Genomic DNA, 27,017 nt, shown 5'->3' on the forward strand with positions numbered 1-27,017 from the left:
CTGACTGCACAGTGACATCTTAGATCAAGACCAGTAGAATTAAGCTTAAAATTCAGCTGGTTTTTGGAGCTGCTGGTAAGGCTCTGCAGTGACCCTCCCTCTCCCTGTGCTGAGGTAGAACAATTTGTGTCATTTCAGGGAACAATTATTGCCAGCTCAGACTGCACTCTGCTCCCAATCTCTCCTAGGTAAGACAGTCTCACCTCGTTGTGCTCCGTGAGACAGAAGAATCTCTGTGAGAAAGCTGGAACGAATCAATTCAGGGGAAAAAGTGGAACCAAATGCCAGGATCTGAACACTGAGGATCATTGCAATGGGTCCCCCTCCATCACTGCAAAATGAGAACATATTTGCCGTGACTGGGAATTTCAGGAGCACATCAAGCCCTGCTCTCATCCCTCCTGTGGATTTGTGTTATTAGGGAAAGACTCAATTACTCAGCACTAAATGCCTGAAAAGGACAAAGCCACTCAAAGCTACATAATCACCTTAAAGTGGATGAAATGGGAGAGTGAGTGGGGCAAATGTATGTCTTGCAAAAATCTAAAAATAAAAGAGGAGAAAATAAAAAACCAAAGCCCTACACTCTGTTGAATTTTGGGCCCAGATTCTTATTGGGAATATGCAAAATTAAAACCTACAAGAAAGATGCTTATTACATGCCTGAGATATTAAGAAACATTTTTAGGAAAATGGTGAAGATGCACTAAGAGTGTGGAGTGCAAAATTATCTGGCTTCTGTCCTCCAGATAAATCATTGCCTTTTTCATGGCCACAGGAATACAGGAACAGCAGCAAAATAAGCTCTTATGGATTAAAAGAAACTTACACTGAAGAAACCTGCACTGTACAAAGAATAAAACACCCAATCAAGTTTTGCACTTTGATAATCAAAATGGCACCTCGACCTTCAAAGACATACAAATTCCAGAGACAAGCACGTTAATTTATCCACAAAAATTAGCACTGAGAAATAAGTTAATTTATATTAGAAAAAAAAAAAAAAAGAAGAAGTAAAAAAAAAAAGATGAGGATATTGACACATTTCTGGGGGAGGGCTAGAAGAAAAGTCACCTCCTGATCCCACATGCTCTTGGCTTTATTTACATATCCACAAAGACCATGAAACACCACCCCAGGCCCCCCACCAGCAGCATGGTGACATGGATCCCGTAGATGAGCAGTTCATTCATCAGGCTGAAGTCCACCCGCCTCCTCCCCAGCAGGAGCAGGATGATGGAGAGTTTGTACTGGAAGCGCAGGAAGATGCGGATGCCGAGGTACTGAAGGCAAAACAAGATCGAGAGAGCCACCCAGAGGATGGAGGTGAAGAGGCTGCAGCTGAAGTACAGCAGGAAGCGGATGAAGCCGTACATCCACCGCGACTTGAGATAGATGTCGAAGTTGTTGTACTTGGTGCGCACCAGGTGCGTGGTGCGCACGGGGCCGCAGGCGGAGTGCAGGCAGGTGGTGTGCGGGCCGTGGAACGAGCGCACCCGCCGGGGAATGGGGATCACCGGCATCGGGCCCCGCCCCGCGCAGCCCGCCCCAGGCCACCAGCCGCAGGGCACATATCAGACGGCAGCGGCGGCGGGACGCGGCACAGCTAAGCCCGGGAGGGGTGTCCGCCGAGGGAGACACCTGCGGGAGGAACAAGAGGTGAGCGCACTCTGCTTTGGTGCTGATAAATAACACACGCAATAGAAATTTTCTGTAAATAACATAGATAATACAAAGTTTCAGTTCTCCTGACAGTGCCGCCCTGATTTTTCAGCCTTCTGATTGTTTCACGTTTCTACTGGAGCTTTCTGAGGCTTGTGACAAAAGCAAAGACTGATATTTTGTAAATAGGCATTCCGTTCTAGGGAGAAGGACAAATTGATGGACTTCTAAGTTGACCACTGGGGTCAGAGAGGTGTTACTCTCATCTCCCAATCCCTGATCAAATTCCAAATCTTCTATAAACCCCAAATCATAATAAACTTTCTCCTTCTCTTTTCACTTCTCAACCTGATGGGTGTGTGTGGTTCTTTCATATTTGTCTAGCAACAGAACAGAGCAACTTATCCTGGCCAATTTCACCATCAGTGCTCCCTTACAACTGCTGTTCAAGCCTCAACTTCTTCCCTTAAAACATCTCTCTTTTGCCTCCTTGCTTCTTATTCCCCACAAAAACACATTTCTATTTCCACACCAAATGAATTCCAAATTTTTGGAATTCTAAATAAATTCCCCAGCCAGCACCACTTGTAGCCTGTTATAAACTTTATCCAGTGTTAACACAGCAAAGAGGTTTGGTCTGAAATTATCCTGGCTAATTAACAGACCTTTCCTAATCTAACAGTCACCCTGCAAGAGCCCACCCACCTGAGCAATGATATTAATGTGAGAGCAGTAATATTAATGTATGTGTCTGCTTTGGGTCATATTTCCCTTAAAAGCAAAAAAAAAAAAAAAAAAAAAAAGAGTTCTCTGAGTACTTTCGCAAGTGGATTCCAGATTTGTGCTCATTTCCAAACTTGGCAAAGCTTCACCAAATAAACAAACTGAAAATAATGGAAGGTCTTGGAAGAACAATGAGGCAATCATGTTTTTCACACTCCACAGGATGTACCTCCCCTGGCTCAGGCCAGCCTTGTGCTCTCACTGTCACTGCAAGGCAAGGCCAGGCAGCCTTTCAAAGGCATCCACCAGTTTATTCCTCCCCTTGGGGACCTGCAGAGATAAGTGAAATTATCTTGATCTTCTGCAGTGTTTAGGATTTATAATCTTAACATCCTTCCACACACCCATTGTTGTTGTGTGAGTGATGAGCAGGAGCCTCTGAGCTGCTCTCTGCTTCACCCCAGGCTCCTGATGTGCCAAATTCCGGGAATTATGAAATGACAATGCACTCATCAGATAATGCTGGAAAACAACAGGGACTTCCCCAACTCCTCGCACACCCAAGTGGTCAGATCCAGGCAGATCTTTCCTTTGTTCAACCAGAAATCTGACTGTTCTTAAAATTCAAACTAATTCAAGAGTTACTTCAAGAATTCTTTAGTTTCATTACTAAGAGAAACACAGAGAAAATGATAAAGCTGCAGGAAATTGTATTTTTGGTATCAAAATCCTTCTCTGATTCAATGTGTATCAGTGGGGAAGTCTCTGCCCTGTTTCCTGCTTCAAATCCATGGAAATGGAAATTCCAGTTCTGATCTCTCCTGCTCAGCCCCACATTCCTATTCCTTTTTGCCCTTACAGAAAGGAGAGAGAATTGGCTCTACATGGATCAGGGACTACCAAAAAGGAGTAGGGGCTAAACTATGATTTAGGGAATTTAGGAAACCAAGGGTTCTCCTCCATCATCACAGACACCCTCTTTATTTATTTTAGATGCCTCTTGCCCCATTTCCTGCCTGGAGCCAGGAAATGCCAGTGGGAAATGTGGCTTTTGCAAGGCTCAGGAATTGCTCAGACACTGAACTAACCCAGTTCTGTGCCTGGAGCAAGAGCCCACACACTTCCCACATGATGGGGATGACCCGCTCAGTGTTTGCTCCCAGAGATATTTTTGGAAGACTAAAGCAAGACAGGTCAAAAATCACATGCTGGGGATTCAGAGCACTCAAATCCTGACGATGCAGCCTCTCCTCACAACTTCCCTCACCAGGACACAAAGTTTTTTACCATTTCCACAAACTCTTGCACGGTTTCTGTGCCCACCACGGGAACAAACAGCCTTTAGTGGGTTTGTGCTCTTTGGAGGAACTCAAATATCAACACTGGAACATTGGGGGGACAAAATAAACTCTGAATTATTACATTTTAGGGGTGCTGCCATCCACTCAGCAGGTCAGGGCGCCGCTGCCGTTGTGAATTCTTGGAAGAGAAGAGTGAAGTTTTCCTGTGACACCTTCTAGGAAAAGTGACAGAAACTGCTGAGGTGCTTCATAAACTCACAACTCTCTGCACAGGAGCTGATCTGAAAGACAAAAATGACAGAATCATTTTCAATTTGCTCATTTTGTGCATTAAAATGCTCACAATTACCAGGCCTCTCCTCAAGCATGAATTTTAAAGCCCATAAAGACTCTAAAAAGAATCCAGCACTCAGCAATATCTGGATTCCAGGCTCCTGATCCACGATGGGAAGAATCAGTGAGCTGCTATTCAATGCCAGGACAGAAAATCCCAACCAAGTCGTGCTGGTCACCTTCTCCTGCCACAGATTGTTCTGGGGCATGTGAAACACGATGCAGGAGCACAGACTTTCCAAACTGAATATGGAACAGCAAATCCTCCCTGGTGAGGGTGGAAAGGCCAGAGTGCCCCTGGAAGTGTCCAAAGCCAGAGTGGACAGGGCTTGGAGAAACCTGGGACAGGGGAAGGTGTCCCTGCCCATGGGATGGGGTGGATGGGATGAGGACCCTTCCAACCCAAACCCTTTGTGGTTCTGTGATTATCCCCCAGTCTGTGCTGTGCACATGATTCCCACAAACAGGTTTGAACACTCATTCTGTAATTTTGGGGCCCAACTCGGTCTATTTGGGGCACCAAAGGATTCCAGTTGGAGGCAGTCGCTGTCACAGCACCACGCTCGTGGTGGCCTCGCCAGGACGTGAGAAACGCCAGTAACTCTCGGTTCAGGCGAGTTTTCCACTCCCTCTCCTTTACAAAGGGAGCGGGGTGAGCGGGGAGCGGAAAGCTCCGCACCCACCGGGCGTTCCGGGCGGGCCCCGCCGAGCCCGGGGCACTCCCGGGGCACTCCCGTCCCCGGAGGAGGAGCTCCGGCCCGCCCGCGGCTGCCGGGACCCTCGGGCGGGCCCCGAGGGCTCCGGGAGGAGCAGCACAAGGTGAGGGACAATGACAAATAAAGGTTAGAGCCGGGGGACGAGCGCCGGGAGGAGGGAAGCGCCAACTCCTCCTCCATCGCACCGATCCCGAACGGAACCGCGGCCGCTCGGGGAACGAGCCGCGGGAGGGAGCTCGGCCTGGCCTTCCCCGGCGGCTCCGCACGGCCGCGACTCACCCCGGGGACAGGGATCGGCGGGCCCGGCGGGCGGTGACCGAGCGCTGCCGCACCGCCGGGCCCCGGGGCGGAGCTCCCGCCGCCGCAGGGCGAGGCCCGGGCCTCGCCGCCCGCCGGGCCGCGCTCCGCACTCACCGTGGTGCCCATGGCCGCGCCGGGCCCGGGCGGAGCGAGGCCCGGGCCGCCGGGCGCCCGCTCTGCGCATGTGCGGGGGCGGCTCCGGTTCCTCCGGTTCCGGCGGCGGCGGCGGGCGGGGAGCGGCGGCGCGCGGTGATGGCGTCATCTCACCGCGCCGCCACGGCCGGAAGTGGAGGGGACGCGTTGCCCCGGCAACGGGGGGCGGCCGGGCCGGGTCACTCCAGGGGTCACTCCGGGCCTGGTCACTCCGGGCCTGGTGTCACACCGGGTCTGGTCACTCCAGGGGTCACTCCGGGCCTGGTCACTCTGGGCCGGGTCACTCCAGGGGTCACTCCGGGCTGGTCACTCTGGGCGCCACACCGGGGGTCACTCCAAGCCTGGTCGCACCGGGTCTGGTCACTCCAGGGGTCACTTCTGGCCTGGTCACACTGGGGGTCACATCGAGCTTGGTCACTCCAGAGGTCACTCCTGGGATCACACCGGGGGTCACTCCAAGCCTGATCACACCGGGCCTGGTCCCTCCAGGGGTCACTTCAGGCCTGGTCACTCCAGGGGTCACTTCAGGCCTGGTCACACTGGGCGTGGTCACTCCAGGCCTGGTCACTCCGGGGCTGAAGTTCCGTGTCCAGTGTAACAAGAGCAGCAGTCAAAGGTTGTCCAGAGAATCCCCAAAAGACCCGAAAAGTTCCTAAAAAACAAAACAGGTGGAGAAAAATTCAAAACAATATAAAGGGAAGGAAGACAATTTCCTGCCTGCTGTTTCCCCTTAGATTTAATTAGGAATACTGCTCCATAATGGAAAGAATACACAACTTTGGCATTGGCTCCCTGCCCCACTTTCTGTCTGGGCAGTGCCACGGTGGAAAAACATTAAATAATAATAACTCCGGCCATCTGTCACCTCTCAGAGCTGCTGCTGGGCACAGGCCAAACCTCTCCCAGTGTCCCGGTGCCTCCTGGAGCTCCTGCTGGGCTGATTCCTCCCCTTCCCCTGCCCTGCAGAGCGGTCTGATCCTGAAACACCAGAGGGAATTCTGGAGAAGGCAACAACTGGGGAGTTCTCCTGGGAAATTGGCATCTCCACGTCCCCCACACACCTCCTGGTGGGAGGGAGAAGGGGATGTGAGGAGCTGATAAATTTCCCCAGTAGCATAGAGATGGGAGTATCTGTTTGGTGCCTTGGATAAGCAGGAGAACCACCCACATTCCAATTATTTCCCTCTGCCATTCTTTGGGACTGGAGACATAACCCAGAGATGGGAATTTCAGCCCCAGCAACAAAATTATGAAGGTGCTTTGTCTTTCCAGTTTTGCCTTAGGGAATGATGAGGATGCTGCTGAAGGAAGTGTGGCCCTGGGGGTCCTGCAGGTATCCCTTGGGTGGGAAAAGTCTTTCCTACCCTCCAGGACACCCCAGGGAGTTTCACTGAGTGACCCCACAACCCAAACATGTGTGTGCACCAGTGCCAAGGCTGACCCTTTTAGTTTTATAGGTCAGGGTGACCTTCAGCTCAAGGTCTAGTGGAAGGTGTCCCTGCTCCTGGCAGGGGGTGGAATGAGATGAGTTTTTAAGCCCCTTCCAACCCAAACCATTCCATGATTCTGTGACAAAAAATCAGGACAGCCCCTGATTCAATTTCCTGCCGGGCACATTTTGACCTCTGTGCTGCTGAAATGCTCGTGGGGCTCCACAGACAATAAAGTGCTCCGGGGTCAGGCAGGAATGGAAGCTTTGACATTCAGCGAGATCAGATCCTGAAGGAGGCCCCCGAGCAGAGCCCGCAGGGAACCCGCCCACAGCCCTCTAGGGCTGTATTTCTTCCCCGTGCTAATTTTACTAAAGACACAACTCATATTCCTGTTGATTGAACAGTTTTGTGTTGACAGCGTTGAAGATTTGTGATGGAACTCATCACGGGCCCCAGAGCGGGCCATTAGTCCCCGTCAGCGCGGCCGGCGAGGCCTCGGGTGTTTTATGGCTCGCTCTGAAGACAAACAGACACATTTATATGTCACTTGTTGCAATATAAATGCTAACTTGTACTTCTTTCAAAACTTTTAATGAATTGTACACATTTCCTAAGATTTATAGCGAGGAGCGGACGGCTCAAAATATTGCTTTGAACATATTTGTCACTTTGGCAACAGAACAAAAAAATCTGGAGGATACTGCCTTTAGAAATAAATCATAAATATATGCCCCTTAAAAGAGTTTATTTTGGTCATTAATAGTTGATGCTCCCTCCCCCAGCCGATGCAGGATTTAAAGTTAAATTATGCAAAATCAAAAACAAACCTTATAATACTTAATCAAACATGCATAAAACTGTCAGGGCCAAATAAATTCTCTCAATTAACTTGCTTCAGATTGTGATTGCATTTACTAATTTAATCAACACTAGAATAATTTGGAGACTGGCTAATGATGAATTGCTGTGGTGCTGCACGTGAAGGGCCCTAAGGTGGTGTGCTGAGGGAGGAATGCAAGAAATGCCTTCGAGGCTGAGGGCAAAAAACTCGCAGCTGAATTGTCACAATCATTTCATAATGGAAACATCTTTTTTTTTCCCATTTAGAGGGGAATTTTTGCCAGCAAACGCCCGTCATGGGCAGCCCTTGTGTGGATGAATGGCTGCAGTGTTAGTCCACGGGGTCAATCTCATTTCAGCCTGAGATGAGTGAAGGATTCAAACCTGCAGAGACTTTCCCTCCCCATTTTTGAGTAATTTTGTGAATGTGATCTTTCCCTGGGGGCAATGACCTCCAGCCCTGCTGCCTCCAGCCTTGCTCAGGTCGTTTAGGCTGGAGCTGGAGTTAACAGCCCTGTAATGTCGAGATGTCCTTTAGCTCAGTCCTTTTGCACTTCGAATGGATCTGCACTTACAATAAAATGGGCCTGACCCCTGCCTAGGAAAGCTTTCAATACTATTACTTGTGGAGAGCTAAACATTACACTTCTGCAGGCATAAGCAAGGCTTTATGGAGAGGTTCTCATTTACAGGTTCATGGGAAGGAGGCTGTAAGGTGTATTCAACCCGATAAAATACCTGAACCTCAGAAAAATCACACCCATATTTGGTCTTTAACCTTTGCACACCTGTTTTACAAAATATAACAATGTCCATGTAGCTGCTGTGGGAATGAACTCATTGCAAGGCTCTCCTCCGCTCTCTCTTTCTCTATCTCTGAAAAATATATTTTCCACAACCTAACTGACCATTTTGGCCACTTTTTATTTGAAGTGGGGATTGTGCTTTACAAATGTCTGGCAGTCAGCACCATTTGGTCCTCAGCAGAAATCAGTAAATAAAAATCCATGTGCTGAAGAGAATATCCAGAAAAATAGTTAACAAGTTTCCTTGGGTGACCCAGAAACAATTACTTCCCCAGCAATTCCATAGCCTTGTAGACATCCATAATTCTTCAGTGCTTAAAGATAATAAAGTGTTAACATGGTATTTTTCAAGCATTCACTGCTGCCTTCCAGTCATATCCAAAAGCACCATTCAAAACCACCATTAAACTCCCTTGGGTTTTGCTGAGCAAGAAATAAAACAAATAAAGGAATTAATTCTTTCCTTTTCCTTAAAGGAGATTTAGGATTGAGTCTGGCCCTTAAATTTTGAATGTAATCGATCCTCCCTGCAAATCTAAAGTGCAAAAGCTTGTGAAATAATTTCTCCTTATTACTTCTTACCAGATCTCATCTCGTGGCTGGAAATGTCGGCTTTAATCAGTTTGAAGAGATTTGCATGTGGTAAATAATAATGCAGCCTATTAGACTAATCAAATAAAAAGACATATAGCAGAAAGAGGAACTAATTCCCACTTCTGCAGCCCTGCAAGCCCCGGGTGCAGCCCCAGAGCAGTGCTCTGAGCCCCTGGCTCTCCCACCTCCCCAGGGCTGCAGAGTTTTGGTGTGTTATTTGGGGTTTGGCATCTTTGGATCCCGAGGGAGTGAGGAATGTAGAGACCAGCAAAGCCTGCACTGAACACCCTGCAGGCTGGGGAGCAGCAGTGCCAGCTCCACGCCGAGTGCCAGCGCAGATGGTCGGGTTGAGGAGCTCGGCGAGGCCAGGCTGCCGTGTCCCTGCAGGAATCCTCCTCCTGGAAGGGTTTTATGGATATATATTTTACAGGTGACTTGCGAAATATAAAACTAGAGCAGTCTGCAGTTTTCTAAAGAAATAAATGATTGGTGTGAGGCTCGGTGAGACAGTAATGTTTGATGTATTCCATCTACGTGACACCTCAGGCTGCTTTTGGGCATAATAATCTGCTGCTGCCAGCTTCTGCTGCTCTAAAAAAAACCAGGGGATGCTGGGGGGGCTGGGGGCTGCCTGCCTCCCCTCTGCCCCAGAAAACTGCTCCCTCCCTGCTGCAGGAATCAGGACAGGGAGGGAAAGTCCAGTGTTGGTGTGGGTGGGATTGTAATGAGCCCACAACAGGTTGATCCACATAAAAAATTATGTTTTGTCCTATAGCAGGGACACTTGGCTACCCCAAAAGACAGAGCCTCACTAGGCTGGCTGTTCCCTCCACCTCTGGAAAATGGGAAGGTGGTTATTTTAAAGATGCTGGAGTCATGGAAAGATTCCTGCTGACCTGCGGGGGCTGGAGCAGGAGCCAGCTGCACACATATGGTGAGTGAGTAACTGTCTCTAAAACAAATGAAAATAGAATCGGATGCTTTGCCAGGGACAGAATTCCTGCCAAAGCTTGTTGCTGCATCATGTTGGCGAGTCCTGATCTGGCTGATGTCAGAAACTGCTTATTATGCAGAAAACTCTCGAGGAGAAGTGTCATTACTGCCTTCTGTTCCTCTGTAGGCTGGGTCTAATTTAAGCAGGAGGCAGTAAAACCCAATCCATCCCTGCCTCGAGGAGCTGAGCTTTGGTGGGATGGATGAGGAAGCCTCCCAAATTCTGTGGCTCTGCAAAGTGCTTCTCTAAGGGTGATATTTCAGGTCAAAGAAACAGCTTTTCTCTGGGAATCTCAGCTCCCTGTTTTTCCATTCATGAATACTGTATCTCTGTTATATGTGTGTATTATAAAATTGGCTTTTCGCAAGATGTGTGCTATATGATTAATAACATAGTAAAGATATAAAGGTATAAGTTTATTTCTGCTATTGGTAAGACTAGATATAAAGGGAGTAGTTGATGTAGCAGCTGCTTAAACTGTCTGTTTGGTTGGGATAACATCCAGTGAACATGTAAAGAAGACTCTGCTACTGATAACACCAACTATCAGCATCTATCACCCGCAGCAAGCACGGACCAAGGCCCAAGCTGGACGCGATAAGAAGGACACAGCCACGAAACACGCATGCTCTAAAAAGGCGGATCCAAGGAGGGATCATGCAGGGCAGTTCCTGGAATATGGAAACTAGTTTATGGAATTTCATATATCAATATAACGAAAAGGGTATTTAACGAGTGTCTCTGAGAAAGCAAGGTGTGGACTTGGCTGAGTGCCAAGTCACCCGGCCGGCCGTTTTTGTTTTTTTCTTATCTCCTAATTGTCTTAATTATTTTATTAAACATATTCCTTAAAATTTACTAAAAAGTGAACCTCGTTTTTCACAATTTGGGGGCTCGTCCGGGATATACCTCGACCCTGAAACCCCAGGAAAAGCGGAGTGAGGGAGGCGCCCCGCCTGGGTTTTTGGCGGCCCAAAACTTTGTTTTTCCTGGTGAGAATTGGGGATTGCAGGTAAACATCCAAAGAGACAAGCAAGGAGAAAGAAAAAAGCAAGTAAGGAAAAGGGAAAAGGCTCCCTAAAACTGCAGTATTTTTGCTCCATAAAAACCTCGTGCACGAAGAACCTGAGGAAGAAAATGATTGTGAGTAATTCTCAGGGGAGCGGGTTAAAAGGGGGGTCTGCGTGCTGTGTGAATGGGACAGGCTGGGTACCCCAGCCTGGTGAAGTGAGTGTGGTGTGGCTTCTCATGCTGTTCGTTATCTCGCAAGGGAAACGGCTAGCACAGAGGTGAAGCAAAAGATAGAAAGTGTGAATGTGACCCCCGAGTGATTGGGACGGGATCCCAGAGGAAAAAGGGGTTGTAAAAAACCCCGGGTGGCTGGGACGGTCCCAGGGAGGGGTTTGGACCCCTCAAGGGAGCCGATAGTTTTCCTATACAACCCACTGGGAAAACGGGATACTGGGGGGGGGGAAACGTTTGAACCCCCTGGTCTGGGACGGGGTCCCAGGAAAAGGGGTTCAACCCCTTAAAGGAAGAAAGCAAAGGACACCTAGACTTGCTGTTGAATTAAAAGGGTTACGTAAGACCCAAGAGCATTTAGGGTTTGGCCAAATATAGGTATTTTTGGGTTTTTGCCAGATTGAGGATAGAAACACAAAAAAGCCTTGCAGGTGTAAGGTCCAAGACACCTGGGCTTTGGAAAAGGCTGCCAGGTTGAGGAATACTAAAGGCTTGAAAAGTGTGATAATCTAAGAACATCTGGGGGTTAGTCAAATACCTATGAGTAAAAACTAACAATTTTTTTTTTAAAAAAGGGTACCAATCTTTTTGTGTTGTCTTTGTGTAAGTGGAAGTAAGTGCAGCTAAAGAGGTGTGCTTGTTGTGGAGTTTATTTGTGTTAAGGAAGTGAATTGTTGAAACGGTTAAAATGTCTGAATGGAAAAGGGAGAACTGCAAGGGAATTAATGAAGAATTCAGGTTCAAGAGGGCTGTCTAAAAAGAGGATTGGTGCAGTTTTGCAGATTAATGGGGAAATTCATTTTGAAGAGTTTTTATTGTTGTTGTTATTGTTGTTCTTGAGTGAATGTATGTGTAATATAGACTGCTGAAGTAAAATAGGAGTTTTTGTTTTGAAAGATAGAGTATGCAGCACATGGTGCTGTGCTGCTGAGCTGATGAGTTTTCTGTGCCTCGGGGGAAAAAGGGAGGGGGTGGTGTTGGATGTTGGATGGCAGAGAGGAGACCAGGCAGTGACTGGATGGAATCCTGAAGGTGGGACAGAAGCTTGGAGAGTCTTATGTTAGAGGTCTTGAAAGGTTTTTTGAGAATTTTGGAAATTCTTAGAGGTCTTAGAAGTTGTTTTTGTTTGGTTTGTTTTTTTGTTTTTTTTTGGAGTGCATTGAAATTGCCTAAAGAGATAGCTATAAGACATCAAATGCTGGGGGGTGACCTCAGAAATAGGAAGGAATAGTTTTAATGGAACAGGAGATTGGAGTCAAAAGAGTTGTGAGAGTTCTGGTGTTCGATAAGAAGGAATTAGAAGAAGAAGGAATTATGGATGAAATTAGATCTTTTGTTATTGGGAATTTTTTTAACAAAATTAATGCTCAAATGCCATGAGTAAAATGTATGTTGGGAGTCCAGATGCAACCCAGATTGGAACCTGAAAGTAACACCCTATGAGATAATGTTTAAATTATGAAATAAAGAGAAATTAATGTTAAAAGGGTATAGCTTTACAGTTGCAAAAATGGGAGAGGAAGTTCTTTAACCCCACAGTGGGAAGATGCTTTTTCAGGTATTGCAGGCAACTGAAGCTGCGGTATGGCTGAAAAGCTAAAGCTGCAAGTTTTAAATCAACGTCAGCAAAATCAAGAGACCGGTGTGAGAACCCAAGAATGAACTGTAGCATCTAAACCAGGTGATACAAAGTTGAATTTTAAACAGAGCTGAGTGGTCATGAACTGGAAAAGACTCAAGTAAATTTGGAAGTTATGGACAAAGGACTTTCTCTGTTTTACTTCTCTGCGTAACACCTAAAAATCAGTCCGGTCTGTCAAATGCTACCTCTGTTTCTTCACAGCTACAAAGGAAATGGACTTTCAAGTAATTCTAGTGTGGGGAGTTGAAATTGAAATATGTAATATTGGTTTTTTTTTTTTTTTTTTGAAAGTGTTTATGTCACTCCACTGTATAATATTGCAGGTACATGAAAATCACAAGAAGAAGACGGGCTCCATATCCCTAACATTTTGGCTAATTTATTTTAGGTTTTATATCTTACAGAACAAACAATATGTTTTTGCCTCCTTTATTTTTCCTATTTTTGTGTGTGTTTAAGGTACTTCTTTACATTTTATTACTTATTAATCTGTTTTGTTTAAAGAAGGAGGGCAGAGAAGAGCGCCTATGTGAAATACCAAGAGGATATGTTAGTGCTCACAAAATATAGGGTGAACTACTACCCGACAGAGTGGGAACTAAGGAAAGAGTTTTCAACTAAACTGGTACTGTGTCAAAGTTAATACAGGAGCTGTGATTCCTTTGTGTACACACACAACATTTGTAACCAATACAGGACATTCTTCAGTTACGCTGGCAGCGTTGTCCCCACAAAAAGGTACAGATAATTACGGATAGAAATCTAGTTCTGTCAAGTTTATTCTCAAGAGCAAATTTTTCTTCTACTATTTAGAAGTCATGAGAAGGGATATAAAGATTTGCTCTTCAAGTGGGTGGATCAAAAATAATTTAAGGTACTAATTATATAACTTTATAAGGTGGAAAAACTTTGTCATCTGCCTCTTAGACAGAGGTTGAGATGTAGATATTGGTTGAGAAGTTTTTTTGTTGTTTGTTTGTTTTTTTTCTTTTTCTATGGGCAGTTCTTTGTGTGTCTTTGTTAAGAAACTTTTGAAGGTGTTTTGGTTTTCTTTTTTTTTATATATAAGAAGATGTCAGATTTTCTTGTGGAATATAAGGAGAGATAGTATGAATGACAAGATACTTGCTGCTTGGAAATATTATTGTGGTATATGCAAAATTTTTCTAGTAGTTTCATTTATTTCCCTGCTTGATAAGTTACTATGAATTTTGCAGAAACTGTTTTGGAAAGTTTTTTTTTCTTAGTTTTCCAGCTGGCTGCAGATAAGACCTAGCTCACAAAACTGGTGGTGTTGATTGTCAAAGGGGGTTCTTATCGAAGTTTCTAAGGAGTATCTAATCTTTCAAATCAATGCATGTCAAATTGAGTGAATGTGTTTGCCTTAGATAGAAATAAATCCTATAGTGTATGTACCTTTCTAAGTTCTCCTAAATAGTGAAGGAAAATCTTCTAGAATAGCAAGAATTCATTGTCTTCCTGCCCTAAGAATAGGCTGAGCAGAGGATTGGCCCAACAGAAACCTTCAATATGATAAAACTCGAACATCAGAAGGGGTAAAAGAAGTTTCTGTTGTTTTTTGTTGGTTTTTTTCTCTTCTTTCTTCTTTAGTTTAAGTTATTTTTTGTGGAGTAAATTTTTTTCTCTCTTTCAATTTCTTTTTAACCTGTCCCTCAATCCTAGTTACAGTTAAAAAGGTGGAAGCTTTCAAAAATTAAATGGTATCAGAAGTGACATGGAATAGTTGAACTAAAGATGCAGTTTTACTCGGAGTGCAGCTATGGCCAGCATAATTAATTGTCAGTTCTAAAAAGGCTTTGCAGCTGGCCTTTGGATTAAAAGACTTTACTGCCTTTTAGTGATGCATGTGTACATATATCCCAGTAAATGGGGATTACCAGTGCCTGTTGAGTGGGAAATACCTGAGGAACAGTGGAGAGAATTACGGTTTAAAAAAAAAAAAAAAAAAAAAAGGTCAAAGGCAATTTGTCTGAAAACTAACAAACAAACAAACAAAAAGAATTAACAAGGAAATAGAGGGCAAGACTGGGTTGGCCGCTGTACTTGCCACCAAGAAGATCATATACTCCTGCTGTGGGTAGCAACCCCATAGGCATGGAGGGTGGAGGTATAAGCCATACCAGACCTCTGTTATTCCTTTTTCTGTCACTTCACTCATTCTTTGTCTTTTGCCTTATAGGATATTGGCAAAATCATGCTACAGATACTATTGAAAGTTCTATATGAAAAGACACTGAGGTTCCTTTCTTATTGCACATACCCGTATCGACAGTCACTGTTATAACCCATCCAAATTAGATAGTTGTATTCATAATTGGGAAAATATTAAATTGTGGAAAACTTAAGGACCAGTGGTGACTGGTTGGAAAGTAAGTGTCTATAAGAGGAAATAATGGAAGCTAGAAAACAAGGAATATGGCTCAAAGCCAAATGAATTATAAAAAAGAAGAGGTGGGGTTTGTTATATGTGTGTATTATAAAATTGGCTTTTCGCAAGATGTGTGCTATATGATTAATAACATAGTAAAGATATAAAGGTATAAGTTTATTTCTGCTATTGGTAAGACTAGATATAAAGGGAGTAGTTGATGTAGCAGCTGCTTAAACTGTCTGTTTGGTTGGGATAACATCCAGTGAACATGTAAAGAAGACTCTGCTACTGATAACACCAACTATCAGCATCTATCACCCGCAGCAAGCACGGACCAAGGCCCAAGCTGGACGCGATAAGAAGGACACAGCCACGAAACACGCATGCTCTAAAAAGGCGGATCCAAGGAGGGATCATGCAGGGCAGTTCCTGGAATATGGAAACTAGTTTATGGAATTTCATATATCAATATAACGAAAAGGGTATTTAACGAGTGTCTCTGAGAAAGCAAGGTGTGGACTTGGCTGAGTGCCAAGTCACCCGGCCGGCCGTTTTTGGTTTTTTCTTATCTCCTAATTGTCTTAATTATTTTATTAAACATATTCCTTAAAATTTACTAAAAAGTGAACCTCGTTTTTCACATCTCAATCTACCATGGGCAGGTGGGTCCTCTTAAACTCATTGCATAGATCCATCAGGATCCTCCAGTGTGGATGAGATGTGTCTGCTTTGAGGTCACTTTAGTCACAGCAACTTCCACTTGTGTCACCCACAGTGCTGGGCCATGCCATGCTTGAGGGACAGGAGAGAGCAGAGACAAACCTTCACTTGGCAAAGGGGTTTGTGGCCGAGATCTGAATCAATGAAATCACCTACCCTGGGCACTGGCCAGGTGTCAGATTCAGGGACAGCATTCAGTCCGGTGGGATCAATGGAAAGCTGAGTTTGCCTGTGTTTCTTAGGCTTCATTCCAGAGCATCAGTCGTTGTTCAGTCCTCAAGGGCTGGGATTAACCGTGATGGCATCGCTGTCAGTACAGAGAGGGTCCAGGAATCCAAAACACCACTTGCTTTTTGGTGGGGTGCTCTAAATACATCTCTAGTCTAATTTTAATGTATGTTCTTGTAAGAGCTCTCTTTAAAATTATTATTTTTTCAAAACCAATAGGGAAGAGCAGGTGAGCACCTCAAACTCCTCGGGCAGCATCTCCCATGTGGGGAGAGGATCAGCCCTGAGTGGCCGGAGCGTGAGCATCCCCTGAGGGTCCCCGCGGTGACCGGGCATCCCCCGAGGGTCCCCAGGTGTGGGCATCCCCCGATGGTCCCCGAGGTGTGGGCATCCCCCGAGGGTCCCCAGGTGTGGGCATCCCCCGAGGGTCCCCAGGTGTGGGCATCCCCCGAGGGTCCCCGCGGTGACCGGGCATCCCCCGAGGGTCCCCGGGTGTGGGCATCCCCGAGGGTCCCCGCGGTGACCGGGGCTGTGCCTGCGGCCGCATCCCACGTGGCGGTGCTCCTGCCCCAGGGATGCTGCGACGGCCGCGCCGCGGCAGACGGAGAGCGGCGGAGAGGGAGAAAACCGACTTCGAAAGGTTGGGAAGCTTCCAATTCAGGGCGAAACCTCTTCCCCGAGGCTGTCTCGGTGTGAAGCAGGTATGCTCCCCTCGTGTCGTGCCCTGGCCCGTTCCCTCTGATGCATCAAAGCTGCGGGATGGAGCGATGCCTGCGGGAAGGACCAGCAGCGGGAAGCCCCTGCATCCTCTGTGATGGATCCTCCATCCTCCACTTCCGGCCCCCGAGCCTTCTCCACCTCTGTTTTTTTGGGGGGGAGTAAACCAAACACTCACATTTCTGTGTGGCAAACTGCACCCTTTGTCTCTTTTGCTAAGTGGAATTTTGTCCCCGTGTTCCCAGGGCAATCCAAGAGGTCTGGGGAAGGGTTTGACTGTAATTTGGAAAAATGCTTTGCTGACAGTTTGAGAGAAACTTCTGGTGCTCAAAAGCTTTTCAGATTTTTTTTGACATTGATTATGCATAGACTGTGTAGTGCAAAGGAGAAAATGGCTTTCCAGCATCAAACAGTAGCAAAATCCATATCAATAAAAATTATCAAGAAAAAGGAACAAAGTGTTTATAAGACAAAACTGTCTTCAAATTTATCAACAACGATTTTTGAACTGGGGGAAACCATTGCAGGGAAATAAAACTGATTCTGGGGCAGATCACAGCACTGCTCCTCTCCTAATGTGGGGAAATGTGGATCTCCATGGCAAAATTGCCCCCCATCAATAATATGATATATATTATATCTGCATAGGAAGCACAGGGATAAGAGCTGAGAATGTTGCTTCCAAAAATGCTACACTGAGGGTCACCCAATGGACCTACTTTGCTGGAGTGTCTCTGCCAGGATGAATCCTGCTCCTTGCTAACTTTCCCTAATTCACTTCCAGCCTGTAACTTACTGGTGCAACATTTTGCTGGGAAGAACATGAAGGAGACAAAAACCCAAAGCCCTCATCAATCACAGCCTGGCTCCTGGTACAATTAGCAAGTTCTATTATCTTAAGAATGACACTTGTAGCACGGAGCAAAGCCAGGCGCACCCAATATTCTAATTCTGCCTGGAAAAAAGGGAAGGCTTGAATTGCATTAGCATTGCATTAGATTCCCATGACTTTTTATATCAGCACTTGTGAGTTATTTATGAATTCATTTATTTACAAGGACAGCCCTTTCTGCATTCAGTTGCCATGGTTGCTTTAACTCCTGTATCCTATTAATTCTGGATGTTATGAAATAGATATAGATCAGACAATCATTGTGTGGTGGTGAGGGTTTTTCTTATTATTCTTATTTTACTCTTTGATTCCCTGTGTCCTGACCAGAAAGGCTTTAACACCCATCATCTCTCCAGGGTATCCACTGCCAGCTGGCTGGGGAGGTGGTGTTGGGGCAATTCCCAGAGCTCTCCCCTCTGCCAATCCTTCCTGGCACAGAGATGCAGCCTGGGCTGGGGGAAATGTGGCAGCTGATTCCTAGCAGAGCCACCCACTTTGGTTCGAGGCAGCAAGTGAAGAGCAGCGCTGGGAGCAAAAAGGGAATTCAGGAAGGCCAATGCCAGCCTGTCTGGGTGGCACAGGGAGTTGTGGGGCACCCTCACCTTTGGGAATTGCTGCAAAACCTGTTTTGATGGAGATCAGGTTTTCCTGCCTGCCCGCTGCACAGGGTCTCTGCAAAAACCATGGTGAATCCCAGAGTGCCAAAGCAGGCTCAGCCTTAGGGAGAAGCCAGAGGGTTTTGTGTCACCTTAGAGAGATCAGAGTGTGTTTGAGAACACAAACTTGACATGCAGCTTCTCCCCAGCTCCTTCTGACGGAGATCAGTTTGGCTGCTCTGGCAGCTGAGGGACAGGGAGAAACTTCTCTGACAAGGGAGAGCTTTGAGGTGCAGCCTGTTCCAGCCAGGACCTCATCCCCACATGAGCAGGAATGTCCCATAAGACTCCGGGATCTGCTGGGCCAAGGAGCTTGGGGTTTGTCCCTTGGAGAGGGCAGAGGTGCTGCTCAGGGAGGAGGATGGTGCTGTAGATCCCAAAGCCAATGTGCTGGAAGTGTTTTGTAATAGAATTCCACAAGAAAATTAAATCAATTACTGAGTCTAATAAAGCTCTCAAGGTTTTTAATTAAACGAACTTTTAATTAAGGCAGCATGAGCCCATGCTCTTTTGATATTCTGCTTCAGACCCTAGAGGATTGTGACTCCTTTTTGTAATTTACACGGGCTGGATCAATCACCAGAGTCACAAAAATGTGAGAACTGTGTCAATTTCTGGGATGAAATACTGTACATGAGCCTGGAAACTCCAACAGCTCTGGCTGGGAGAGGTTTTTCCTTTCCTGCCATGGGCAGAGCATCAGCCTGAGCTGGTGTCCTGGGAAAAGTCCTCTCCCAAGCAAAACTCCTGCCATCTAATCCAGGAGGCTGCTGTTAGTGGGAAATGAACTCAATAATTCCCTGTTCCACATGGAGCTGGCACTTTTGCCTCCCACAGAAACATCTCCCTCTTTCCTCAGCAGAGCCCATCCCAGGCCATGACTCTGGTTCAGGAGCCAGGCAGAGAAACTGCAGGCAAACCAGACCCACGTCTTCTGACCTGGACATCTGGTAAGTGGCCCCAGAATGTTCTGTCTCTATTTTAGTCTTGTTTTGTACACAATATGCCCAAAACATGCTTTATTTCTTAAGGAGATAAGGATCTTTATGTAACCCATTTTTCCTTAACGCTAAGTCCTTTGTCAGGATTAAAGAATCCTAAAACATCTGTACAGGCTTGGGTGGCAGATGTATAGAACAAACAGCCTAAAATAACACGGAATATTAACCTACTAAATGAGGAATTAAAAAAAATAAAATAAAAGGACCTTCTTGCATTTGTAGTTACAGCCAATTCCCAACCCCGGCTACCACGGTGCAGGTGGATAACAAGTGGGAAATGGGGATTTTCATCTGAGGAAGAGAGGGGGGAACTCTGCTCACTGTGTGTCTTCACAGGGGGCAAAGGGAAACCTGACTCCAGCTCTGCCCTGCCAGGGGCTGCCCCTGCAATGCTGTGGTGGTGGGATCCAGGATCCTGGTGCTGTTCCTGGCCAAGTGTGCACAGCTGGACTCAGATCCTGGGGCTGAGGGGCTGGCAGGGAGCCCCTCTCCAGTGCTGCTGGTCCTTGAGTCCCAGGGGCAGTGTCTGAGAAAGGCTGGGAGCTGTGGAGAGAACAGGAACTGCCCTCTGCCAGCTCCATGGGTGCTCCTGAGGTTTGACAGCTCGGCTTGGACGGATGGACTGGGGTGTGGATGGATGGATGGCTCAGAGCACTCAGTGAGCACTCTGTCAATACCCAAGATCAAACCTGATGCAGTTCAAAGTCTCCAGAGCAGGTCAGAAATCCCCTGCAGTGCCTTGGCCAGTTAGAGCCCAATGTTAGCAGCCTCTGCCATCCTCATCTCCCGGCCCATTTCCAACGATCCATACAGGTCCCATCAGTCCTGGCCACAGCCAGCTCCCTCCCAGCCAGCCAGCTAAGGCCATTAGTGTGATTACTGGAGGTCATAAAGTTCAAACCAAAATGTCAATTTTCATTTGGAAGAATGGTCCCATTTTAGGAGCAAAGGGATTTTTTTTCCTCTCTCAAAGAGACCCCGACTGTGGAATCATTGCTCCCCAAAGACTTGCAAATTTCTGGCCAGCGAAAGGTGCCAATAGTTGCTGGAGCCAGTGAAAAGATTAACAAGGGTCACCAGTGCTTTCCTCTTTGCCTGCACTCAAAGGCTCTGGGGCCTATTTGGAAGATATTAACCATTGCCTTTACCTTCTGCACGTTCATCACTGGGTTTGGGGTCTTTATGGATTTATTGACAAGACAGTGCCCATTAATCTTCCCTGCAAGAATGCCAGCCTGGGAGTCACTCAGGTTACATCACCCTGCAGACAGGAGCCTTTAGCCAGAGTTTTTAAAAGGAAGATGGAAATGAGGTGAAGTAGGTGGTGGGTGAAGCCAAGTGCTGCTCTGAGAGGCCCTGGGGTAGGGAGAGCACCCACCCAGCAGCCTCTGCCAGTGTGTGAAGGCAAAACCTGACCTTGGAGAGGCTGCTGGGCTCTGCTCATTGATTCAGCAGGGTCAGGATGGCCCCTCCTGGTCTGGGGTTAATGATCCACGTTTGGGGATGATTCAGGAGAGGTGAGAGATGGCGAGAAGATGGCTGCTGACCCCACTCACAGTGTCCCGGGCAGGGCTGGTGATGTCAATGGAAGTTTTAGATGTCTCCTTTCTGGAGAAGCTCAAAACAGCTCTAAAAGGCCTTTCTCACATGAGGCTGCTGCTGGGAACACTGGCTGGGCCATTGGCACTGCAGGCTGGCAACATGGCAGGGCAGGGTGGGCTCCTGCCCACCTCAGAGATGTCACGCTTTTAAAGTGGGTTTTTTTCTTCTATGTCATTGTGCTAAATAATTAAGTCTGTTCCATCTTTACCTACTGACAATGTGGCACTTAATTAAGTAGTTTAATTAGAAGCTGGCAGCTTTAATTAAGTTTAGGACTGTAGAGGTGATTGGGAGCCTCCAGCCGAGTCGCAGAGCCTTTCCCTGGGGATGCAACATGGTGGGGGAGAAACCTCTGCTCCTTTGTCCATCGTCCTCAGACACACCAGGGAGGGAACCAACACCCTGCTGCAGCCCCCCAGCATCTCCCAGCCACTGAGAGAGGGGTGGTTTGAGCACCATTTGGGAGAGCTGAGGTCAGTGGGCCCATGGAGCAGGAGTGGTTTGGCCAGGAGGATGGGTGGGACTGCTGGAAGGTGTCCTGAGCCACAGGCTCTGCCCAGAGGGTGCCCAAGCCTCCTCACCCTGGCTAAACGTGCTGAACACCTGGGAAAGGTGACTCTGAGCAGGACAGGTATCACAGGGTGAAGGCTGTGGTGGGCTCGGAACAGCATCTGCAATTCTACACCATGCCCAGGGCTGTCTAAAAGATGTATTGCTTTTTAATAATGTAAATATGTAAATATTACCGAGGTGCCATTAATCCTCATTGCCTCAACATGATACCACTCTTAAGAACAAATGTAATAGGAGATTATTAATATGCAAAGTAATAGTGCATTAACCTGACTAACACAAATAAATTCCCAGCTTAGCACAAAGCCAGAGGTTGCTCACAGAGCAGCCTGACCCCTGCTTGCCTTGGGCCACCTCCAGCAGGACCCCAGGATCTGCACCACAGAGGAATTCCAGTTATCCCTGTAGGATCCCTTGCCTGGGGATCCCAAACAACTGGGAAGGGGCAAGGAATTCCTGGGATAGGAGGTGGGTAGGAGCAGGCTGGGCTAGGCAGACCCTGCTCCTTGCTTTGGAGCCCTAACTGCTGAGGGTCCTTTTCCAAAGCCTCATGTTTCCCCAGTGGATTTCTTGACCCCTTCTTGCTGCAGATTCATTTTAAAATCTAAATATGTTAGGAGGGAGAGTCTTGCTGGTCCCAGAAGCACAGGAGTGAACCCAGGCTTTGTGCCAGAATTCCTGGCTGGACTTGCTAAGACATGGCCAAGCCTCCATCTCCTTGGTGGCTGGAATTTTCTCCCAAGAAGCTGCACCTCTATTCACAGCCCTAAAGCCCAGCTCTGTTCAAGGTTTCCAGCCCCCAGGCTGGGTCCAGTGCAGCCCCTTTCTCACTGCCTGCCTTTGCTGGCGTGTCTCCTCTTGGAATACAAGCACATCCAGGGATTACACACTGGAACAAGTGTCTCAATTTGCAGGTTGCTGTCACCTCTCCTTGGCCCTGGCAGGGCAGCCTCTGCCTTGAGCTGTGTGAACGACAAGTGGGATCAGAGAGAGGACACACAGCAGACCAAAAGGGGCAGGGGAAGCCATAAAATCTGAATTTAGGGCTTGAGAAGGAAATTATTCTGTGCAAATGGCTGCTTCAGTTCAAATCAGCCCTGCCTTGTAAATCCTGCTCATCCCTCTCAGGAGGGAAACCCGGTGAAACAGCCAATATTTCAGGAGCTCAGACTCCCAGAGACCTTCACCTCTCAGTGTCCCCGAGCCCCACACCCCGGCACAGGCCTGGAGAGCAATTCAGGCATGAACACGGTCATGGTTTATGCAAAAATTAACCTGTTGCCCTTACTTGGGTCAAAGTAATTCCGTTTAATTTGGTAATCTGGGCCCTTTATCATTAATGAGTCCTTGGGGGGTGGGGGTCAGAGCATCTCTTTTTTGGCTGAAGAGAGCAGCAGAGATTACTGTTAATATTCAGGCTGTTCAATAGAGCAGAAAGACCTTTTGCTATTGACAGTACTGCTGGTTTTCACCTCATTGGTGAGAGGAAATTGCCAAATTAATCTCTCATTGGATCTGAAATTAATCCTCTATTTTGTAGTTAATGAACCTCAGAGCCACAGATTTACCTGGGTAGAGTATATTGAGAAATTGTACAGTAGTTGCCTGCAAATAATCAAGATAATATCCACGGAAAAGAATAAAACATAGTTTTCTTTCTGTGGAAGAATTAAGTGGAACGCAGTAAAACCATCAGGCTGATTATTTTTTCCCCCAGAGCATTACAGGACGATGGAACTCACTGCTGGGGGATCTGTATAAGTTTTCCCTATGAAGGACCTAAACAAGGCTATGCAAATTCATGCATTATATGTGCATTTACTGCTTTTAACCCAGGAGTCTCTCATCAGTGGGTTGCTGAAGGCTGCAATATCAATTAAACCACCCCAAGCTCACATAAATAAGGGTTTAGGCCAACCAGAAGAGCTCCAGTTTATCTTCCTGAGCTGTTTTTGTCTCTGTCCCTCACCAATGCCCTCCTTGCTTACTCTGTCAGAGCCCCTGGTGCTCTTTTCTCCCCTTCTTCAGCTCACTGGAGCAGTTGGTTGGAGTTCACTGTGCTCAGCTGCACTTCCCTTTCCAGAACGTGAATCTTCCCTTTCCTTCCAGGGTTTCTTTCATGCACCATCATTTTAGCAGGCCCTTTTGTACTGGAAATCTGTTTGCCACATGTTAGCTGGAGCTCATCTGCTAAGATCCTCAGTTAAATATTCATGGGGAGGGAGCAGTTGAACTCAGGTTACACAGCAGAGATGAGAAGGGTGCCCTGGCAGAGGAGACTGACTCCATATCAAGTTAAAAACCCTGTGGAAATGGTTTACCCCACATAAGGCCTGGGCATGGATAGGTAGGAAAACATCTCAGTCACACTGTGCAGCTGAATTATCACCCATAAAGTGGCACCCTGGGCAGCCTGGAGCCCTGAAACACTGCTCTGGTAGCAGGTGAAACACTGAGTGAGTTTGTGGCTGTTAGAGAAGCCAGAAGGAACTTCCAAACAGGTTGAGCTTTTAATGGGAAAAGGAAAATGAAGTGTCCTTCCTTGCATTGCACGTGTCCATGCCCAAACACATGGGGAAAGGAGATGAGTTGGGTAGGGAATAGCATCAACCCTTCTGTGCCAGTCTGAAAGAGTGACTCACAAGGAGGTGATGCTTGAGCAGGGCAAGGTGGAGCGCAGCACCGGCTGTGACAGGGCCTTGTGCCTTTGGAGGAGGAGGCTGGGGACAGACCACCCAGCCAGCTCCTCTCCACTGGCTCTTAACTCCCACAACCTGGGGACAGGAACAATAAGGGCAAAAGGACAAGAGAGCAGAAGTCAGTCTGGGGTGTCGGGTAACGGTTACCTGAGCTCTGCCTAAAGGTAACTTCCTCATGAATAGCCCAGGAGCGCTCATCCGAACGCTCATCCCAACAGCGACATGCGAGGCTGGTGAATTATGCAGGGGGGGTGCTGAGCAGATGGCATCGCTGCTGCAACCTGAGCAGCCACACGACGCAACACGCAAAGCTCAGCAATTAACCTTTTCCAAGGTTTCCTCTTGTCTCGGGGATTAAACCTCTTTCAACCCCCGGCGCTCCACTCCTGCCCGAGAGAAAAGAGTAATCCCCCAAATAAATAAGGGAAATAGATTTCGATACCTCCGGCAGCCCTGCGAGATTGTCACACGGGCTCCCAGCCCTCCACATGAATAAATACCTGCAGGTCTGGGGTGCGGGAGGAGGGACAGCTCCGTGCTGCCTTTCCTTTCCCAGCCCCGGAAGAGTCCCTGTGGGCTAAAGACAGGGAAAAAGTGAATTCCATTCCCTGTCACTCCACTTTGGCAGTGGCTTGGTGACCACACAGTGTGGCAAGGAAGGGAAACATGAGTGTGGGCAATGATTTACTACTTAGATGCAAAAAAAATTTGCCAAATGCGAGGCGTTCACCTTGGTGCATGACAAAAGTTATTATTTTAACTATGATACTCGATCCTCTTTGTAATTAAACTGATTAATTCACAACAATAGAGTCTATATCGCCTAATACTTTTAATTAACAAAGTGTTGTACATATACTGGCAAAGCATTACTGGCATGCTTCCTAAGCAATACACTTAATTCTGTAATAAATTATTAGGAGAAATGACTAAGATGCATGGCACCCTGGAAAAGACTGTCAAGAGGGAAGGACTTCAGACTCTTGGGCACTGGTTGGATCATCATGGGGCAGAACAGAGTCTAGGGAAGGTAAATGTGTGCAAGTACAGCACTGACAGCCACAGCACCTCCAGAACAAGCTGACTGCAGAGCCAATCCTGCTCCTCCCAGCCCCGGTGACTCAAGATTGGGGTCACCAGCCAATGTAGGGACACCCTAGGAAGGAAAAGAATGGAGTTATCAGGGGAAGAAAGCACCAGAATAGAACTAACCCTTGCCAAAGACTTGAGCTTTGGCACATCCTGGACTTGAGATCTTAGAGGTGACTGAAGTTTTTCTGGTCGGTCATCAGGTATGAGAAGGAAACTATGTCTTGTAAAGTAAAAATATGGAGGTTAGGAGAAGGATCTTATGTTTTTCTAGGTTTATTATGAATCAATTAAGAGACAAATACCCGGGAGCCACATGCAAAGCAAAATTAATTCCTGCAACTTTTATTGGATCACAGTTGGAAGAACCTCACGGTCACAGGTCATCTGTGTTACTTTAAGACACAATCCCTGGGGTCAAGCTAATTAGCACCAGGGATCACATCGCAGGCTTTTCCCTTTCCTCTTTGTTTCCGAGTCCTCTCTGACCTCTGGTCAGAGCCTCCCAGTCACCACTTGCCTCCAGTTTTCTGGCTGGCAGACCTATGGCTTGGCTCAGACACTCAGCTGAAGAAACATTGAAGTTTCTTGCTCTTTCGGTTCAGTTTGGAACCAGACAAGAGACAATCTGTGGCAAACACTTTATCCCTCTCTCCAAACTGTGGGAGCCCTTTGCTGGACAGACCTACCCATAACTGATACTGGTTGTAAGAGCCCCACAGCAATCACAGCTGAAGGGTTTTCAGCAGCATCCAACTGGGGCTGAGCATATTCCCTCCTGTCCCTGGGCAATGTGGGCCAGCACCACTCCTCCTCTGACTGGCAGATCTCAGCCCGTTGTGCTTGGTCAGCACATCACAAAGATGAGTTTCATGCAAAAGCTGAGCCTAGCCCCAGTCTCATAAATTTGTTATGCATTACATCCAATTAATGTAAATTATTACAGTGACTAAATAATGGCTCTGCATCAGATAAGGGAATAATCATAAGTGAGCCTGAAAAGTCCCAAGGTCCAACTGTGTTAACCCTTTCCCCTGATTCCACTGGACCTGGTGTGAGGATTGGGAACAAGCCCAACTCCTTTTCCTTTGGAAAAGGGGACATGGACACTCAGTCCTGTCTCTGAGACAGATTTAATGTGGGTTTTGGGGGGTCTGTGGTCAGAGTGCTCCAGGCAGGGAGCTTATGCTCATCAGAAATGCCTCCAAGTGTCTGTGCTGCTGAGACCTGGAGGGACCTTGGTGTGTTTTTCAAGGCAGAAGTGGTCATCAATGTTTGCAATAATTCCTGGGCTCAGATTAAATGGAATAAAGGCATGAGTTCCAAGCAATAAATAAATAGTCCTCTCCCTGCCTCAACGTGCTTCTCATGGATTCATTCGCAAGCTTTCCTGCCTCTTCCTCCTTGCCTTGCTTGTGCCCAGCTCCTCGTGGTACCTGTTTTACCTTGGCAGAGCAGCCCACAAATCATAGTGACACACCAATCAAGAGATCTGGAAATTTTTACACCACTCTGCCTCTTGAAAGATGAGTCACCTTCTGCACCACGTTCCTGGGCATCCAGATAAATCTGTCACAAACTTCTCCTTCCCTCAAGGTGCAAAATTCTCTCCCTCTCTCAGTAGAGCTGTATTTTCTCCTTTTAAGCTCCTCTTTCTTGCCCCAACACACATTCCCACCCCTCAGCCATCTCAGTATATTTCTCCCTTT

At 47.0% G+C, this 27,017-nt stretch overlaps 1 protein-coding gene and 1 long non-coding RNA gene across 2 annotated transcripts; one reads left to right on the top strand and one right to left on the bottom strand.

The window, feature by feature from the left end:
* Nucleotides 1-993: 993 nt before the first annotated feature.
* On the bottom strand, nucleotides 994-5,225 carry TMEM250 (transmembrane protein 250). Its single transcript, XM_083875851.1, has 3 exons — nucleotides 5,150-5,225; nucleotides 3,808-3,967; nucleotides 994-1,641 (listed from the first exon to the last, which is right to left on the bottom strand). The coding sequence occupies exon 3, from the start codon at nucleotides 1,521-1,523 to the stop codon at nucleotides 1,104-1,106; it is 420 nt and encodes a 139-aa protein (XP_083731977.1). The 5' UTR covers nucleotides 1,524-1,641; nucleotides 3,808-3,967; nucleotides 5,150-5,225; the 3' UTR covers nucleotides 994-1,103.
* Nucleotides 4,743-16,389, top strand: LOC310917527. Its single transcript, XR_014591458.1, has 4 exons — nucleotides 4,743-4,838; nucleotides 8,853-8,909; nucleotides 9,637-9,795; nucleotides 16,299-16,389. It is a non-coding gene; the product is annotated as an uncharacterized lncRNA (long non-coding RNA).
* Nucleotides 16,390-27,017: the final 10,628 nt, after the last annotated feature.

The sequence above is a fragment of the Zosterops lateralis genome (genome assembly GCF_965231275.1).
Source record: "Zosterops lateralis genome assembly, chromosome: 20".
NCBI classification, from domain to species: Eukaryota; Metazoa; Chordata; class Aves; order Passeriformes; family Zosteropidae; genus Zosterops; species Zosterops lateralis.

Excerpts from the sequence above, each read along its gene's own strand:
- TMEM250 (XM_083875851.1), bottom strand. The coding sequence starts at position 1,523 with ATGCCGGTGATCCCCATTCCCCGGCGGGTGCGCTCGTTCCACGGCCCG.